Below are 19,570 nucleotides of genomic sequence, written 5' to 3'. Positions count from 1 at the left end.
AGAAACTAGGGAAAACTGCTAGACCTTTCAGGTATGACCTAAATCAAATCCCTTATGATTATACAGTGGAAGTGAGAAATAGATTTAAGGGCCTAGATCTGATAGATAGAATGCCTGATGAACTATGGAATGAGGTTCGTGACATTGTACAGGGATCAAAACCATCCCCATGGAAAAGAAATGCAAAAAAGCAAAATGGCTGTCTGGGGAGGCCTTACAAATAGCTGTGAAGAGAGGTGAAAAGCAAAGGAGAAAAGGAAAGATGTAAGCATCTGAATGCAGGTCACTCCTTATAATTCTATAATTTAGAAGCCTGCTTCACTTTGTCATGAGTCATCCTAGTTCCAATTCTGTTGGCCTTTTATAGTCCTGATAATCATTACATCATCAAAGTCATATATCAGAGTATGTTTTATCATCAGTAAATGCAAGTCCTTGACAGGAATTTTGGGCACGGGTAAGGGAATTAACATATCCTTGTATGTATGATCCCTTGGGTGAAGCTCAATTGAGATTGGCTTTTTCTCAGAAATCGAAATTGGGGGAAAAAAAGAGTTGCACAGACTGATGGTAGCACTGATATTCCCTGGTGCCCACTGAATTGTCTTATTAGCCTGAACTATATTGGATAATGTCAAAGCCATAGGGAGAACATTCTATTTAGACCCTTGTAATCTATAAAGCCAACGAAGAAAAGCTGACTCCTTAGGTCCTTGGTATAAAGAGGTATTGGGAGCCAGGGACCAGTTCCTAGCACCTCCTTTGCTAATATAGATACCATGAGCACCTCTCTGGAAAATCTATATTGTTTTAGCTTTGAACATGTTGGACCTTGGTTAGCCAAGGGCTTTCAACTCAGTTTACATAATCACAACTGGATTATGCCACCATTTTTAACATGGTGTTAAAAATGTGTGTGTGTGTGTTATGGGTGTGTGAACTCACAGCAGTTACACACCCACTCCCCATGTGTGTTTTGGGAGCGTGGACTCACAGCAGCCTGCATATGTGGTATGTCTAGACCACTGAGTATGAAAAATTCCCTTTGTTTCTGAGCAACTATCTTACCATTTCTCTTTCCAAATGATCTTTAATTTTTTTAGTACAATGGCCAGGTAAAATTACATTAAGCCCAGATAATATGGTTTCCCAGACTCTTGCCACTCAAACAAGCCACAGCTTGGGGCCTCAACTGTCTCACTAGAGTGTTCCAAGGGTAACCCAGCCTCCCCACCCCCTTGCAGGAATTTGTGACAGCAGCAGGGGGAAGCCAGTATAACCTATAGAGCAACTGTTTCTCCATTTCTTTTTTTTAAAGACCATTCAAACACCTCCCGAATCTCATCTGTCCTTGGCTGCCCTACCCCATTTTGTCTAGCCTTTCTGTGGCCTGTGGTTCCTCATCTTCTCATGGCTATCTGCACCAGCTTAGCCACAGAATCCACTAGCCTCTTTCATGGTAAGTTAATCCAGAGTGCCCTGACTTCCTCTTGGACATCTTCAACTAATTATAAAACTAAGAGCGGAGGTACTCTCGAAGAGGGCTCCTCAAATCACAGTATCACCTGTTGTTTAATCCAAAAAGATACTTGGTCCCATTTGATTTGGGGCATGGCCAGAGATCAATCCAAGTTGGCATCATCTACCTATATCAGCTCTCTTCAGGATCAGTGATCAGGTTGGAGGTAATACAAAGAATTCTACCCATTGGGGTAAGCCTTGTACACCATGTTTTTAACCCAGGTCAGAGGGACATAGTCTTGGAGTAGAGACAAAAGCCTTAGGCTGCATGGCTACTACCTCTGATTAATTCTTATTCTACTTAAAGCCTGATATCACTAATATCCATTGGAGGCTACCAGTCTTTGGTTCATTATGTCTCAATATCTCTGGTAATGTTTTTTATCCAAATCTTTTCCTATATTTATTGGAAACATTTCTTAGTTCTTTTGTTCCCATACAGTCCTGTAGCCGTGGCCTTTCAGATATGTCTATTAATGACAGATGGGTCTGAAGGGAGGCATTACTCTTTGAAGAGGCAAGATCACCCATTACACCTGCCACACTTGTCTACAATATAGATAGATACTGGCACACGAACTTCTATTTTCATATATTTTTCCATGTCAGATTTTATTATATATATATATATCCTTCTTAAATGCCTCCAACATCTCTGCTTGCTTGGTAAGACCCAATGGAAACAATCCTTTCTTTTTGGATTATAATTTGTACACAGTATAATGTTGCGAACCATCCAGAATCAAGGGCAGAGTGGCCATATTTCACTGAAATAGTTCGTTTCTTTGACAGGTGTCAAGTTGTAAGGTTTCAGAATCATCTGGCCACCAAGATGGGGTTACAGAATCCTATGAGGTCTGGGGACTTTAATGGGATACAAGGGTGACATCGAGCTGACCTCCTGGTCCTCACATCTTTTTATTTTCCAACCTCCTAGAATCCAGTTTTTGACCCTCATCATCTACCCTCCTTCATCTGGTCTACACAATGGAGTCTCAAAGATGTTATCATTTTCCTTTCATCTGTCCCTATTTTCCTTGCGCTCCTGCCCCAGACAGTATGGTGTGTAGCAAGAGTGGTGCTCACTTCTAAAACCCACAGGGAAGGTACAGGGAATGTGCCTTCTAAGCAGAGTGCTGGAGATGAGATCCCAGAATTCCTACTGGAGCACTTTTCACCTTTCCTCATGAATACAAAGAGACAGAATATTATAATACTGTTTACCCACTGCTGCAATTTCACCCACTTGCTCTTGTTCAGGGACATTTTGGGTTAATGAGGCTTATCTGAGCTGTCCTGGGGAGACTGGTCTCCTTATATACCACTGTTTCCATGGAAAATATATTTCAATGGTAAGATTCTTTCTTGCAAACAATCTTTGAAAATTGAAGACAGCTTGTACAGATCCAAAGGAATGCACAAATTATCCCATACATAAAATCAGACACAAATCAGAAGAGAATTAATGCCCACTCAGTGCTTCCCTTTTTATTACATAGCCAAATTAACGAAGAAGGACTGTAAATACAGAAGACCTCTTTGAATTTTGGAGAGTCCCTAACAAAAAAGATTTTTTTTTCTTTCACTTATGTTAAAGGTTTGGTTTAAAAAGTGCGCAGGAGCTACCAAACATGAACCGTTTTCATATAATCATCACCTGTAGCCTTCCTTGAAACATTTAAAAACAGTTTTAATACTGAAGTGCATCTAATAGGGAAGAGGTGTGACAGAGTGCCTACAGGACTGTCTGGGTATAAAGATACATTTCTTTCGATGGGAACCTGATTTTGAATGACTGAAATACGAGCTAGAAACCCAGAAACACTTATGTCAGAGAGGCTCTTGTTCTCCATGGTATCTGGCTCCAGTGATGTTTCCATTTCCAAGATGGCGCACACAAGCACATGGAGCAGGATCATTAATGAACGTGAAAGTGTCATCAGCTTCACGATGTCTGATGGATTTAGAATGAACTGGAACAATAACCTTGGTGAAGCTGGAAAAGTGATCGAATGCTCAAAAGAGGCAAGACCAAGATCATTTACTTAGAGTGGATGAATGAAACAGATCACAGAAATAGAGGCCAGCACAGAGCCACAATGAAATCATAAAAAGGAAAGGTGTGCACAATAACCTGTGTATGAGCCTAATACGACGCAGAGGCTTCTATGCAGTTTCTACCAGTGTTTTGACAAAATGTTCTCTCTAGTTCTCTGTGCCAGGAAAATCAGAGACTGTTTGGAAGGGAAAAATCACCAAAAGGATGACAAATAAACAATATGCCTCTTCCTCAGTTCAATGATTCAGAGATTTCTCACCCACAACAAGGTCTAATGGTGATGAATCGGCAGCAGTAAGGAAAGAAGGTGTTACCAGGAGGACAGAGACTGGGTTTTTTTCTGCTGCCTCTCCCCAAGGCTAAAGGAAAAAACGGGACTTTACTGCTGGATGAAGAAGCTTAGGTTGGATATACAGTTGGACTGTGGTCCTGAATGAGGGATTCACTCTTCAGCTAGAGGTCTTCTTTTTTCAAAATATTTACTTCTTTGGCTGCACTGGGTCTTAGTTGTGGCATGCGAGCTTCTCTCCAGTTGTGGCCCATGGGCTCCAGAGCATGCACTCAGTATCTGCGGCACTTAGGTGGTACGTGGACTGTTACCCCTTGGCATGTAGGATCTTAGTTCCCTAACACAGGGATTGAACCTGTGTCACCTGCATTGGAAGGTGAATTCTTAACCACTGGACCACCAGGGAAGTCCACTTCTTTTCTGAAGATAGGATATAAGAGCTCTCACTGGGAATGTGGCAAGAAAAAAAAGCCTGGTGAAAAATCACTCAGTTAGCCTGGGATAATTGTATCTACCTGTGATACAAATGTGAATGGGCTGACATTCAGGTAGGTCATCTATTTCTTCTGTTAATTATCAAAAAGAATACAAACTGATTCGGGGTGGGCAGATAAAAAGATAATTCATTAAAATAGAAGGAGAGCATGGTACAAAGAAGAAACGAAAATAACCCAAGTGAATTTTAGCAATCCCAACAGGGAAACTTCAAAGATGGTAGAAAAATAACTGCCACACCATTGTTCCCGAGTCCTGACCCAGTAGACTGCTCTCTGACTCATCACTGTCGTGTAAAGAGGACCTTCTGTACTTGGTGGTTTTAATCAGGACTTTCACTGCAGGTTGGCTCCATTTCAACACAGCTCTGGTCTGATTGCTTAATTTTCATTCACTTTCAGTTATTAAAATGGTCTCATTCCAATTCAGAGACTGATGCTTAATCATTTTACTTCAGTCCTAGTCTCCTGCCCATCCTCCAACATCCCAACCTCCAGGAGCTGGCTGGACCACGACCTCCAGCCCCGGGTGCTCTTCTCCCCTCCCTCTTCCTCCGGGATCTTTCCCTTGTGCTTCAGGAGGGAGGGAGAAGAGATGTCTTCTTGCACAGAGGCAGCCCGAGACCATCTCTGATGTTGGTCTTCTCTGCCCACATGGTCCATAACTCCAGAATTGGTGCTGCCAGGTGGCTGGAGGTCTCTGCCACCCCTAGAGGATGGCCTCGCTCAGCATCTTCTGACCACATTTTGCCTCACCCTGATCTTCCAGAGTCCTCTAGGGACACACCCACATTCCCGCCACCCCTGGGTTCTTCTCCCCTGCCGTGGTCCATCTTCCATGAAGGGACCTTCAAGGAAGGAAAACAGTCTCTGCCCACTACAGCTGACCATACCTCTATGTTATCTCTCCCTTGTGTTCTGATGGCACAAGGCAACTCACCATCTTGGAAGGTGAGCTGACAGCTCGCCTGGGAAGGACACGCCTGTCTTTCTTGTTGCTGCAACTATGGAGCTATTCTTATCTGTATGACCATTCTCTCCCTAACATGACTGCCCTCTTTCTCCCAGGTCTCTTGTTAGACTCAACAGATAAGGGCATTGAACCAGAGAGGTCTCTACAGCCTCTAGGGAGACTAGTCTTCCATCAAGAATGGGGCCATCTTTGAACTCAGTTCTGGTAATGACCACCTGACATTGTCATGGGGAGCCATGTCTGCTTCAGTCTTTATTCAGTGACCCCAGCGCCAGGAGGAGACCTTTGCTTGGCACATCATGCAGAATGGACATACTGATATCTGATCCTCCCCAGGCCTTTGCCAGAGGATCCCGCAATCTCTTTAGCATTTGGAGAAAGTCACCGAGGCCAGGACGAGCCTCTGGAAGGTCAATGAATGACAGGCTAAGATGAGGAAGGAAAAGAGAAAGAAGAACTAAAGGGGGCTAGGGCTGGAGACAACAGGGCAGAGAGGTGCAAAATGTCAAAGAGAGAGATGCACATGGCAGGGGGACACTGTCACCAGGCCCCCAGCACCCCTGCCAGTTCATCAGTCCCATTTATCTTTAAGTGAAAAAGGCCACCAAATCATCACCATTTACTGGTACCCTTTTGTCTCTGCTTCTTTCCCCAAATTCCCAAAGACCATGATTCTGACTTCCCCTCCACGGCACGGGAACACAACCGCCAAATTGATATATACCTCAGTGGGATCATACCTGCCCTCGTTAGCTGTAATTCTGTCCCAGCCTGTTAGCAGTACTGCCTGCTTATGATCTCCTCCACTGAGGATGACTCACAGCCCTTTCTGCTGGAAGCCCTGGTCCCATAACTCTCAGTTCTGCCTCTTTCATCACCTTTCGTGTGTGAAGGACCAAGGCAACATAGAAGGGAAAAAAAAAAAAACAACACGTGGGCTGTTTCCTTCATTCATTCTGGTTTAGCTTTCAGCTGCGACGCAGCTCAGCACAGATCATTTTTCACATCCCTTCTGCGCTCATGAAGGTTGCGGCCCCTGAGAACCTTAGCTTCTCCATCTAGCCAACACCTCCCCAAGACCCAGAACCAAACCCCCTCCTCCGATTAGCACTCCCTTCTCCAACAGCACTGCCGTGTTTTTGTGCGGCTTTCTCCTGCTGCCCTGATGGGACTGAAAAGTGGAAACAGGTCTGTTAGGTATGGTGTGATATGATTTCAAACCCATGTGCTTATGACTGTAGTCATTTTAATATATTACCTTCTCATCTGCGGTTGCTGTTAAGCTCTTAGTGGCATAGCTGCTGAGGGATCTGCTGGGGGCTTATCACTAAGAACGTGTGGAGAGAAGCAAGGGGACATTTAGACTCTGACTCTGAGAGCTGGTGAGGCATATTCTGAGAGTTTCAGTCTGGACAAACCTGCCCTTGGCTGCTCTAGCTCTCTGAAGGGCTGGAGACACCTGCTCCTGCTGAGGGCAGGTTACTGTGGCCTGGCAGTGGTGTTGACATGAGCGGCAGCCCCAGGAAGAGAAGGGACACTGTTACTGCCTCGGCCACGCACTCCTGTAAGCAATGGCCCAAGCCCTGCGGTCATCCCTGGAGTGCTAATCCCGGCCTGCCCGCCTACTCAGGCACCCTCACTCCCTAGCACCTGGCCTTAGCAGCAAGGGATTTGGGTTTTGACCTGGCAGCTGGAAGTCAGATCCTGTTTGGTGAAACCAGCTCTCCTGAGAAACCAAACTCACATAAAAGGTACACTTCAACTTAATTGAGACTCTGATTTCTGTCAGGTCCCCTTGCCTAGAACAACAGCGTAATTAATCCATCGTTTGTTTGCAGGATGTTATTTCTCTATTGGTTCATTAAGAGACATTATCCTCTCTGCTAATGTCTTGTGAAATGATTACAAATCCCACTGTGCACCTGTGTTAAGTAAACTATAGGCAAAGACAATTTCAGGCTCTGAGCATAATTTGCTACCACCCCCCAGTACCCACTCCAAATAAATGCAGGAGACATGGGTTTGATCCTTGGGTCAGGAAGAGCCCCTGGAGAAGGAAATGGCAACCCATCCTAGTATTCTTGCTTGAAAAATTCCATGGACGGAGGAGCCTGACAGAGCTACAGTCCACAGGGTCGCAAAGAGCCAGACACAACTTCGCAACTGAGCATGCGTGCTCCAAATAAAACAAATTCTTAGAGCTTAGCTTCTTAAAGTCACTGCCTTTCTCTGTTTTCTTTATGCAGACCTCACAGTCGCTTGTCTCCAGCTGTTTCCACCTCCTCACGCTTCCTCATCTGCCTCTAGGCTCCTGCTCACCTCTCCTCAGTACTGTCCTGGAAAGGCATGAGCCACTTGCCTGACCACCCCTCCTGTGGTCCAAGAGCCTCTCACGTCTAAGTCTTCCTCCTTTACATAACAGTCTTCCACACACCCCCATGGCCTCTCAGAACCCACCCACACTTCCCTCAGATCCAACGGCCACATTGTTTTTTTTTTTTTCCTACTTTCTCAAACACTTTGAGATCACCACAAGGGGCTACCTAGAAGGTTACCTGCCTTCTTTTTCTGGCTTCTTCTCAGAAGGTCACCTTTTATATGGTTTCTGGGACAATCCCGCCCACTTCATTGATCCACTGACCATCTCTTTTCATATTTCTCATGTTTTTTTTTTTTTAACCAGTTCCCCTCTCCTTTGACCATTTCATAGGTTCCAAATCTCCCTAAGTCTCCTTTCTTGAAATGTACTACTTCCCAAAATACCCTGCCAAAAAGCAGGCCCCAGATTTCTCTTCTCTGAAAGTAAGGCCTTTGACACGCAAAGTCTACATGACCCAACCCCAGACACTCACCCACTGCTCTCGTCTCCTTCCCTCCTCCACTCTTTTCCGAGGTTCCAGCCACACTCCTTGTTAAGTCAGCATCATGGGTTGAGTTTTGCCTTCCCACAGATACACTGGAACCCTAAGCCCAGGTACCTTTGAAAGTGAGCTCATTTTAAAAACAGGGTCTTCATGGATGTAATCAACTTAACATCAAGATGAGATGGTTGGATGGCATCACCTACTCAATGGACAAGAGTTTGAGCAAACTCCTGGAGGTAGTGAAGGACAGGGAAGCCTGGCATGCTGCAGTCCATGGAGTCACAAAATGCTGGATAAGCCTTAGCAACTGAACAACAAACAACTAGGATGTGCCCTAATCCAGTATGACTTGTGTCTCTACAAGAGGAGAAGAGACACAGACAGAAGCACAGAGACAGGAAAAGGCCACGCGGTGTCAGAGGCATAAGTCGCAGCAACGCAGTGAAACATCAGGATTAAGGGCCAGCGCCAGAAGCCAGGCAGAGGCAAGCAGGCATTCATTCCTCCAGAACCGTCGAGGGAGCCTGGCCCTGCCCATACCTTGATCTTGGACTTCCAGCTCCAGAAGTGTAGAGAATCAAGCTCATTTCCTGGCTTTGGGCCTAAAACAACAAGCTCTGTTGTTTTAGGCCCTCCAGTGTGTGGTGCTTTGTTTCAGAAGCCAACCCTAGGGGACCACCACACTCCTGGAACACACATGGTCCAGCCTGCCCAGGCCTGCTTTGTGCACAGGGTACGGTGGGATATTTCCCCTCAGAGACTAACTCTTTCTCTTACTGCTTCTGGCTCTGCTCAAACACTGCTCCTCAGAGATGACTTTCCTGCCCATCTTACATGAAACAGCAGTTCACTCCTAATCTCTTCCCACCCCATCATCCTCTTCACTCATTTCCTGTTGTTTCACTCATGGCAGCTCCACCATCTGGCAAATGATAGATCTGTGTCTTTGTTTCTTGTTGCTCCTTACTCATCTGAATCTAGTTTGTTCACTACTATATCCCCAGGGCTAAGAGCAGAGCCTGGAACTTCAGACCTGATCGGTGAACACCTGTTGAATGGGCATACCCATGGATTCCGCTTTCACATTATATCAATGTATTCAGCATTAGGACCTGTTTGTGTGTTCTTTTAGTTGGCACATGCAAAGGGTTCTTTGATTCTAACTTCTCAAAGCCAGTTTTTTTTTTTTTTTTCTTCGCTTCAACAATGGCTCTGCACAGGGTCACACACAACACGGGCTTTTGACGTGTGCTAGAGACCATAAAGGATTTCAGCATGTCAATCGCGAACACTACAAGTAAAGCAGATACACACAGATGTTCTGTCTATAACGTTATGAGATTGCCAGGAGATTTCCTTAATGTGTGTTTTACATGTATACCAGCAAAAACCTACAGGTCTCAACCCACTGACTCTGGCTGGCAGGGTATGCGCATTCTCTCCACAGTGATGCAAATTCACTTTACAGTCTGGGAAACTAAGGCTCAGAGAGGTAAAGAAACTTGCCCCAAATCACAGAGCTAGAATGCAGGAGAGTAGCCAGGATTTAAAGGCAGGCAGCCTGGCTCCAGGGCCCATGCTGTCAGCTCAATGGGATGCTGTCTACTGACACCTCGAAACTAATAGAGGCTCTTTCTCAAAAACTGTGGAACCATTTGTGATAATGGAAAGAGAAGAAATGATTATAAAGTAATCACCTGAAGAGATGGATAGCACCTTCTCTTGAACTCTGTGAGGTGGAAAGAAGCAAGAATAAAATAGAAATTATGAAGCACTTTAAGTGTAGTAGACAGGAATAAGTCTGCATTTTGTTTTTAACACATGAAAGGTTGTCAGTCAGTCTGAGTCAAATAAAATGTATGGGAGAGGGGGACAGTTGCATATTTTAAAACTCATTTTCTATGTTCTAGAACTCAATTTCTATGTTCTAGTTAATATTAATAAAGAAAACAATGATGTTGCATAAAATGAGTGTAAATGATACAAATATATTGAAAGTTTATGGACATGATCACACACACACACATACACACAAACTCCAAAGGACTAATGTCCTTAAGTCTAATTCCTACTCTGATTTAGTATGACTTATGCTATATTTTCTGGCACCTTCTAAATTAAATTTAGTGTACTCATCACTGTCAGTTCAGTTCAGTTCAGTTGCCCAGTTGTGTCCGACTCTTTGCAACCCCATGAATCGCAGCACGCCAGGCCTCCCTGTCCATCACCAACTCCCAGAGTTCACTCAGACTCACGTCCATCGAGTCCGTGATGCCATCCAGCCATCTCATCCTCTCTCATCCCCTTCTCCTCCTGCCCCTAATCCCTCCCAGCATCAGAGTCTTTTCCAATGAGTCAACTCTTCGCATGAGGTGGCCAAAGTACTGGAGCTTCAGCTTTAGCATCATTCCTTCCAAAGAAATCCCAGGGCTGATCTCCTTCAGAATGGACTGGTTGGATCTCTTTGTAGTCCAAGGGACTCTCAAGAGTCTTCTCCAACACCACAGTTCAAAAGCATCAATTCTTCGGTGCTCAGCCTTCTTCACAGTCCAACTCTCACATCCATACATGACCACAGGAAAAACCATAGCCTTGACTAGACAGACCTTTGTAGGCAAAGTAACGTCTCTGCTTTTCAATATGCCATCTAGGTTGGTCATAACTTTTCTTCCAAGGAGTAAGCATCTTTTAATTTCATGGCTGCAATCACCATCTGCAGTGATTTTGGAGCCTAAAAAAATAAAGTCTGACACTGTTTCCACTGTTTCCCCATCTATATCCCATGAAGTGATGGGACCGGATGCCATGATTTTCGTTTTCTGAATGTTGAGCTTTAAGCCAGCTTTTTCACTCTCCACTTTCACTTTCATCAAGAGGCTTTTTAGTTCCTTTTCACTTTCTGCCATAAGGGTGGTGTCATCTGCATATCTGAGGTTATTGATATTTCTCCTGGCAATCTTGATTCCAGCTTCTGTTTCCTCCAGTCCAGCGTTTCTCATGATGTACTCTGCATGTAAGTTAAATAAGCAGGGTGACAATATACAGCCTTGACGTACTCCTTTTCCTATTGGGAACCAGTCTGTTGTTCCATGTCCAGTTCTAACTGTTGCTTCCTGACCTGTATACAGGTTTCTCAAGAGGCAGGTCAGGTGGTCTGGTATTCCCATCTCTTTCAGAATTTTCCACAGTTTATTGTGATCCACACAGTCAAAGGCTTTGGCATAGTCAATAAAACAGAAATAGATGTTTTTCTGGAACTCTCTTGCTTTTTCCATGATCCAGCGGATGTTGGCAGTTGGATCTCTGGTTCCTCTGCCTTTTCTAAAACGAGCTTGAACATCTAGAAGTTTGCGATTCACGTATTGCTGAAGCCTGGCTTGGAGAATTTTGAGCGTTACTTTACTAGCGTGTGAGATGAGTGCAATTGTGCGGTAGTTTGAGCATTCTTTTGCATTGCCTCTCTTTGGGATTGGAATGAAAACTGGCCTTTTCCAGGCCTGTGGCCACTGCTGAGTTTTCCAAATTTGCTGGCATATTGAGTGCAGCACTTTCACAGCATCATCTTTCAGGATTTGAAATAGCTCAACTGGAATTCCATCACCTCCACTAGTAGGAGGTAGAAATTTTTCTCTGACTCCATAGGCTGGATTTTAAGCATTTTGTAAACAGTCTCACAAATTTTTCCATGAAGCTTATTAGCACATGGTATTATATTGCCCTGTTTACATGTTGCCCATCTATGCGGATTCATTACAAATATGATCTGCATGTTATTAATATTTGGTTCTACTACTAACTCCAAAACAACCTGTCAATAAACTCTTCTTTCTGCTAGAACTGGAAATTCCATTTCTTTAAAAACACAAAGTATTTTATCAAGAGTGAGGAGGATGGTAACTGGAAAGAGTTTTGCTGGGAGTTAATAAAATATTGAATAAAGTCAATGCTGGTTTCCTAGAGAAATTGTTCTCATCTTCAGTTTGCATATCTTGACTCTTAAAGATCTTCAAACACCTTGGTTACACATTTGTTGACTGAAAACAATTTTTCATATACAAAGAGGCCTTTGGGACGAAATCTGAACTAAATCAGTGGTAGTCACCAGCCATTCATTCATTTAGAGACATGGATATAAGTCCGTCTCACATGGGACATCACATAACAAAGTCTGAGTTTTTAAAAGGCACAGTATTTAAGTGAATGGTCTTATGTTTAAGAAATACATTTTAAAATTATTTAATTGTATTAATTTAAATTTTATCAAATCTAATTTATTAATTTATAGTGAAACAAAGTATTCAGACATTTTAAGATAATCACCTCTTGTCACTTGAAAAATTTGCAAATACCTTTTTATCTATAGAGAACAGACTGCTTTGAATTCCAGCATGTGGCACCCCCATGCACACATATGCCCCTGTCTGTGTGCGCCTGTTTAGTGTGAACTCCTGCTGACTCTTATTGTAACTGAAAAGAAATGGGGGGAAACACAGGAGGGAGGAACATAAATAAATCCAAATCATTACAACTCATGAGAGGTACTTGGTGTTATCCCTAAATCAATGGGATGCTCTTAATATTCTTAACTGACGAAGGTTCCCACAAGAATGAAAAACAGATTTTTGAAAAAATATAAAATAATTATCAACATTTAAGCACTTCTTGGTGGCTCAGAGGTTTAAAGCGTCTGCCTGGAATGCAGGAGACCTGGGTTCGATCCTTGCGTTGGGAAGATCCCCTGGAGAAGGAAATGGCAACCCACTCCAGTACTCTTGCCTGGAGAATCCCATGGAGGGAGGAGCCTGGAAGGCTACAGTCCATGGGGTCGCAAAGAGTCGGACAAGACTGAGCGACTTCACTTTCACTTTTCAAGCACTTCCCCAAAATGCTTATCATATATACACACTATATACACACATGAGCAGGTTTTCATGCCTAAAAACTACTTACATTATCGAAAACTCAACTTATTATGACGTTCCCAACGACTTAGGAGACAGTGTGGATGGCAGACATAGTTGAAACATAACTGACAACCATCCACACCCATCACGCCTCTTGCCCTTTAAAGCAGGAGAACCTGCCTACAGATCAGTCACTCATCATCCATGGAAATGAGCTGCGCCAATACGGTGTGTTTGCTACAACGACTGGACCCTCTCCTTCCACTTTCTCTTTGCCCCACCCTATTTCACTCTTTTTAAAAAATATTTATTTGGCTGCACCGAGTCTCAGTTGCAGCACGTGGGATCTAGTTTCCTGACCAGGGATGACACTTAGGTCCCCTGCACTGGGAGCATGGAGTCTTAGCCTCGGGACCACCAGGGAAGGCCTCCCTCAACTGCTTCTCTTCTGATCTTTTCTCCGTCTAACTTTGAACTCTTGTTTGCATGATATCCTCCTATTCCAATTTTAGGACACTTGCTGGTCTTCAAAGCATTTCCCAACTGAAGTCCAGGCCCAGGTCAGGGCACCCAGTGGACCACAGACTCTCTCGCAGTCACTGGTGGTTCCTGAACTGACCACGCCCATTCTTCTCCCGTCAGCTCCACCTCCTTGCTGTCAGGGAACAAGCAGTCTGCCTTAAACCCAAGTTCACTGGACCAGTAGGAAAAGTTTGGGACAGTGCTTCTGTCTGCTGATTTATGGGAGTGAATCCTCAACTTTATACCTATGAGATCTGGCATCATCATGAACAAAGCTGAATTTCTTGGCTTCATTAAGTGAAAACTGTACAAAGCCCTGTAATAAGGAATGAGAAAGGCATGATTTATGACCCTCCACATACAGGAGATTTAATTCTGCCTTTTGCTCAATGGCCTATCCATTGTGCAGGCAAAGTCAATACCAATAATGAAATGTAGACTGAAGGGCTAAATCAATTCAATAAAATGCAATAGAAAGACTAGAGGACTGAGTAAATTTGGAAAGGCTGGTGCCTGCAAGATTAGTATTTGGACAGCAGGTAATTACAAAAATCAATGCCTGTATATGAAAACATGACAGGCAGCCATCTGTCATGAAGGGAGAATCACTACTGATGGTTTAGGCTTGAATTAGGATGAGAGAACAATATAGGTGTGTGCAAAGTCCTGAGTGTATTCACACTGAGATGTGTACACACCTGAGTGTGTGTGTGTGTGTGTGTGTGTGTACGCATGAGCACACACTGTACTCCCTTGGTGACTGAAGGAGAGATGAAGGGAAACTCCATGTGGCTCACTCTGCATTTTACGTAGGCCTCCTGCATCTGCCCCGCTCCTCTGGCTCATTTCTGCTAACTCTGATCTCATTTTGTTAGGCTGTATGCTACATCACCCTTTCCTTCCTCGTCATCACAGTCCCCCAGGTACCCCAGGCACCATTATCACGAGGTCCTGGCCATGTCTGCAGTCTTTAGGAGGTGGAGCAGAGGAACAAATTCCACTTGAACCACAGCTCTAAGAACCAGGTGTCAGGAGAATCTCCAAGCAGTAAGAAGTGATACAGGCAACCTCAAGGGCATCTACAGCAAAATTAAAAACTGATCACAGGTACACACAACCTACACATACACGTGCATGCTTAGCCATGTCCTACTCTTTGTGGCTCCATGGACTGTAGCCCTCCAGGCTCCTTTGTCCACGGACTCTTCCAGGCAAGAATACTAGAGTGGTTTGCACGCCCTCCCCCAGGGGATTTTCCCAACCCAGGGATTAAACCCCGATCTCTTGTGTCTCCTTCATGGCAGGCAGATTCTTCACCACTGCACTGAGAAGCTCAGCTGTATATACATATGTAAGATAAAACAGTGTCTTAAGTATCTAACTGTGCTCCTGGACAAAGATGTGTCTGAATGAATGAATACATCACCACTTAGCAGTTTGCATCCATTAAGTCATTTAGTCCCTATAAGGACTCTACAGGGGAGGGATCAGCATCTCTGTTTTAAAGATAAGAAAGGAGGCTTGAGTGGACAGTTCTGTTCAAGGAGACACAGCTGGTGAGCAGGGAAGTGATGTTGGACAATGTATCTTTCTGACACTGGTGAGTGTGCTGGTCACCCCCTCCTCACACCACCGTTTTGTCTCCCACAGAACCCAGGATGCTTCTAATGTGACCACACAAGCCCACGTTGGGCACCACTGCTATGAAGTTTCAAGGCTGGTCATGGCTCACATAGACAGAGGCAATGACTTTGAACTTGCCCAGGTAATGGCGTCTGCACGGACCACATGACGGCCTTGTTGATGTTTGGCCTCTGACAGTTCTGTCCCTTCTGCTCGCCTCCGAGCAAGCTGATGACAAATCTCTGATGCCTCCTCCTTTGGTACCAGGAAGTTCAAACCATAGAAATCCTGTCCCCAGGTAAGAACCCCATCACAGGGCAGGCCATATCTACCGCCTAATCCCCTGGCCTCCTTTCCTGAGCTCTCCACTCACGTTCAGTCCCGTGTGGAAGCCGCTATGCTCGGCTACAAAAGCCTCATTACGTGAGTAACTGGCCTTTTCGTACCCTCATGGGGTGTGTGTGCTGTCCTCGGTCGTGACATCAGAACCAGATTTGGGGACGAGTCCGCCCTGCTGCTGCGGTTGCCACAATATCTGTGAATCCACTTTACACCCATCAAGGGATGAGATTCTCTCATGGCCTCTAGAGAAACCCTCAAAGTTATAATCTTTGCAAAATGATGGCATGTGATCCCTCAATCGGAAATTTCTCCTTCATTTTAAATGGTTATTTTGTTTTCTACTAAAGGCTGAGAATGACTAAGAGAACTGCCACTTGGGACAAGAGCCACATAATTTAATTTATCCTCAGATCATTTTAATAATATTTTTTGACATTCATATTTAAAAAAAAATAGTAAAAAAAAAATCTATCTTAGATGAATAATAATTTCTTTTATCTCAGCTTTGGCATTACTGATACTTGGTACTGAATAATTCTTTGTCCAGGCTGCCCTTCCATTACAGAATGTTTTGCAAGCATTCTTTGTAATTGAACAGGACCATATGGTGCCTGTTGGGGACAGATCCTCCATTTTTTTCCACCTGCTTCTTTGTAGAAAAACTTTAGCCAACGAATAAATTTAATCAGAGAAGTGAGAAAATGCAGAAAGGAAAACCGTCAAGTGAGACAAAATAATAATAGTTTAGCCATTTAACATAGTCAAGGACCTTTAGTTCCTCCTTAAGGGCTATACATAATATTCTGAGTCACATCCTCTGAGCTGTTTTGCAGATACTAAAACCCCTGCCAGGTGGAAGGAGTTGATTGCGTGATGACCAGACTGTAGCCATGACATTAGTTGCTCTATCTTACACAGTTCCAAGAACTGACCTCAAGGAAGCAAGAACAAACCGACCCTGGAACTGAAGATGAACTGTACTTAAAATCATCAAGATGGTGCTGATCAGATCACTGCATGACCAATTTCACGATGACTGTCAGAGCAGACTGTACTGTTTCTGCATGTAACCCCCATCTCCAACCTGTAACCCTGGAAATCCCCCCTTTAAAGCTCCTGCTTCCTGATCAGCAGTTGAGAGTTGGTTTTTGGACATAAGTCCACCTTCTCCCAGGTTGCCAGTCTTCTGAATAAAGCAACCTTTCTTTCCTGCCAACACTTGTCTCTTGAGTACTGACTTTTCAGAGGTGAGCAGCCCAGCCTGAGTTGGGTAACACATGACTGCCACCCACTAAATGCTAATGGCACACCACAAATTTTTTCTATTCTGACAACCAAAGATGGCTCCAGATGTTGTGACATGTCCCTCAGGAGGCAAAATTACACCTGGTTGAGAATCACCACTTTATATACATTCCACCAAGAAATAGGACTTTTCTGATAAGAAAAAGCATGGGTCAAGCCCTTTGTAGTCTCAGGGGAAGAGAAACAGGAAAAAAAAAAAAAAGATGAAAAGCTGCTAGTCTATACACATCCCAATGCAAGCAAGCACCATCTATAATAAATCGCAATTATATCTTCAAATCTCTGCTTTCCACCCTTAAACCTATTTAGTCTTATCTCCCAAATTCCTTACATGCTATGGAGATGACTCTTAACAGTTTATAAAATCTTTTTTAAAAATTTGATTACTCAGCTGCTCATATGCAAATGCTTGTCCCTTGTCTAAAAAAAAAAATCAGAGTTGGCTGTGCTGACCACTGTGATTTTCCAGAAATATCACATACCACAATTTGTGCACTTTGAAGTATTCCAAAAATTTTGAGCATGTTAACAACTGTTTACATGATGAACACAGAGAAGAGATTCTTTAATGGAATGCATATATCTGTATCATATCCACTGGTACATTTGCAAATGGTTCAGAAAGTTTGGTTATAACACAAAACTGGTTTATTGCCTAAAATTTCCCACTTATCAATGAGTTTTCCAGGAAGACAGATGATACCATAAACTAATGTAGCAATCTTGATGTAATTTGAGGAGAACATGAAGATGCTTTGTATTTCTTTAGAATTTAGGAGCAGAGATGACTCCAGACGTGGACTGAGAAGAAAAATGCAAGTTATATCAAGTTTAGCATTTGATACTCTCATCTCTGTGGATATTAGTGTATATCCTTGGCCCTCTATTCCTTCAGTATTCAAATATTAAAAAAGAAGAATGTATATATCGCCATGCCAAACACTTGGATGAAAAGTGTGGATCTAAGTTTTGATAGCATAACTTTAAGCTTCGAATTTTTTTTTCCCCATTCAACAGTACTCTGAACACCTAAGTGATGATGAATCTGACACCAGTCATTCACGATTCCAAGTAGTGCTTACCTCGGCTTTAATTTTGTTGTCTCCAAAACAGAGGTGCTGTAAATAGGCTGCAGCATTAGACTGGACCGAAGGAAACTGATGTTGCAACATCTGTATCACTTCAGGTAGCTCCGGGTCTCTCCATCCAAATTCTCTGAACAAAAGGAAAGCAGCAGAACATGAGAGAAATCCCGCAACTGGTAGCCTGTGGTCAACTCATCTATGTAACACCTGTGAGAGTTTACATGGGAATATTTCACAACTGATTGTCCTGGTTTTCTTACACATGTTGTTGCTTAGTCGCTAAGCTGTGTCCAGCTATTTGCGATCCCCCTTCCCCCAGGACTGCAGCACGCCAGGCTCTTCTGTACTCCACTATCTCCCAGAGTTTGCTCACATTCATGTCCATAGAGTCAGTGATACTACCTAACCGTCTCATCCTCTTATATTTCTTACACATCCACTGACTTAAAAAAGGATTTGAAAAGATTTCCTTGAGCAAATGGTTTGTAAGTGTATATATATATATACATACATATACATCTAGGGCTTCCCAGGTGGTACAATGGTAAAGAATCTGCCCATCAGTGCAGGAGAAGAAAGAGACATAGGTTCAAGCTCTGGGTCAGGAAGATCCCCTGGAGTAGGAAATGGCAAACCACTCAAATATTCTTGCCTGGAAAATTCCATGGACAGAGGAGGCTAGCAGGCTGCAGTCCAGGGGGTTGTTAAAGAGTCAGACACAACTAAGCATGCATGCACATAAACTTATATAATCTTAAATGTATCACTGAAGTTACCATGTTTATGAAGACTGAAAAAAAAAAGGACTTAAAATGGCACGATCTTACTAATACAGACATTTTTCATTTGGACTTCCATAGATAATTTACAAGATCACATTTATTTTCCAAAATATTATTTCAACAGTCTTGGGCAGGTATAGCATTTAGTTAAATTATCAGATAAGAGAAAATATAACTGAAAGAGTCCAGCCTAAAATGTCCTGATACCAGTTATGCCATATTTGTTATATTTATGGTTAATATTGCTATTATCATAATCTCTTCTTTTAAAAACATACAGATTCCCTAAACAATTTTCTGAGGATAAAAGTATAGTAACAAGAAGCTTTCATAAGAGGAAATTATTTATTTAAAATGTTAGGTTTATTCAAACAAATTTTATGCACGGTGCATTCTTTTTCTATATCCTCTTGTGTATATCTGAGCTACTCCAAGAAGCTAGTTGTTTATTTAATTTTGAGAAACATGCTCCAGGATACTTAAATCCATCATACAACACAAGGGTGACTGTACCATTATGTATATGAATACTCTTTCATGAAATTCACCAACTCAACCAGTTAGAGCAGCAATCCCCAACCGTTCTGGCACCAGGGATTGCTTTCATGAAAGACAATTTTTCCATGGATCGGTTTGGGGTGGGGCGGTGGTGGGTGGATTCGGGATGACGCAAGCACATTACATTTATTGCGCACTTTATTTGTATTATTACATCAGCTCCACCTCAGGTCATCAGGCATCAGATCCTGAAGGCTGGAGACCCTTGAGTTAGACCACAGCACTGACATGGTTGGATGTAAGGATTCC

The 19,570-nt window shown here is 43.3% G+C and overlaps 1 protein-coding gene across 3 annotated transcripts in view; it reads right to left on the bottom strand.

Moving 5' to 3' along the window:
- Positions 1–19,570, bottom strand: part of CTNND2 (catenin delta 2) — a 1,112,452-nt gene that overhangs the window by 281,706 nt on the left and 811,176 nt on the right. For all 3 annotated transcript variants that reach the window (XM_018065721.1, XM_018065722.1, XM_018065723.1), the window contains one exon: positions 17,979–18,111. In XM_018065721.1, the coding sequence (XP_017921210.1) occupies positions 17,979–18,111 (133 nt within the window). The remainder of the gene's footprint in view (positions 1–17,978; positions 18,112–19,570) is intronic.

This window comes from Capra hircus, chromosome 20, assembly GCF_001704415.2.
Source record: "Capra hircus breed San Clemente chromosome 20, ASM170441v1, whole genome shotgun sequence".
In the NCBI taxonomy this organism is placed as follows: Eukaryota; Metazoa; Chordata; class Mammalia; order Artiodactyla; family Bovidae; genus Capra; species Capra hircus.
The sequence above is the reverse complement of the archived record's forward strand: the minus strand, read 5'-3'. Positions and strand labels throughout refer to the sequence as shown.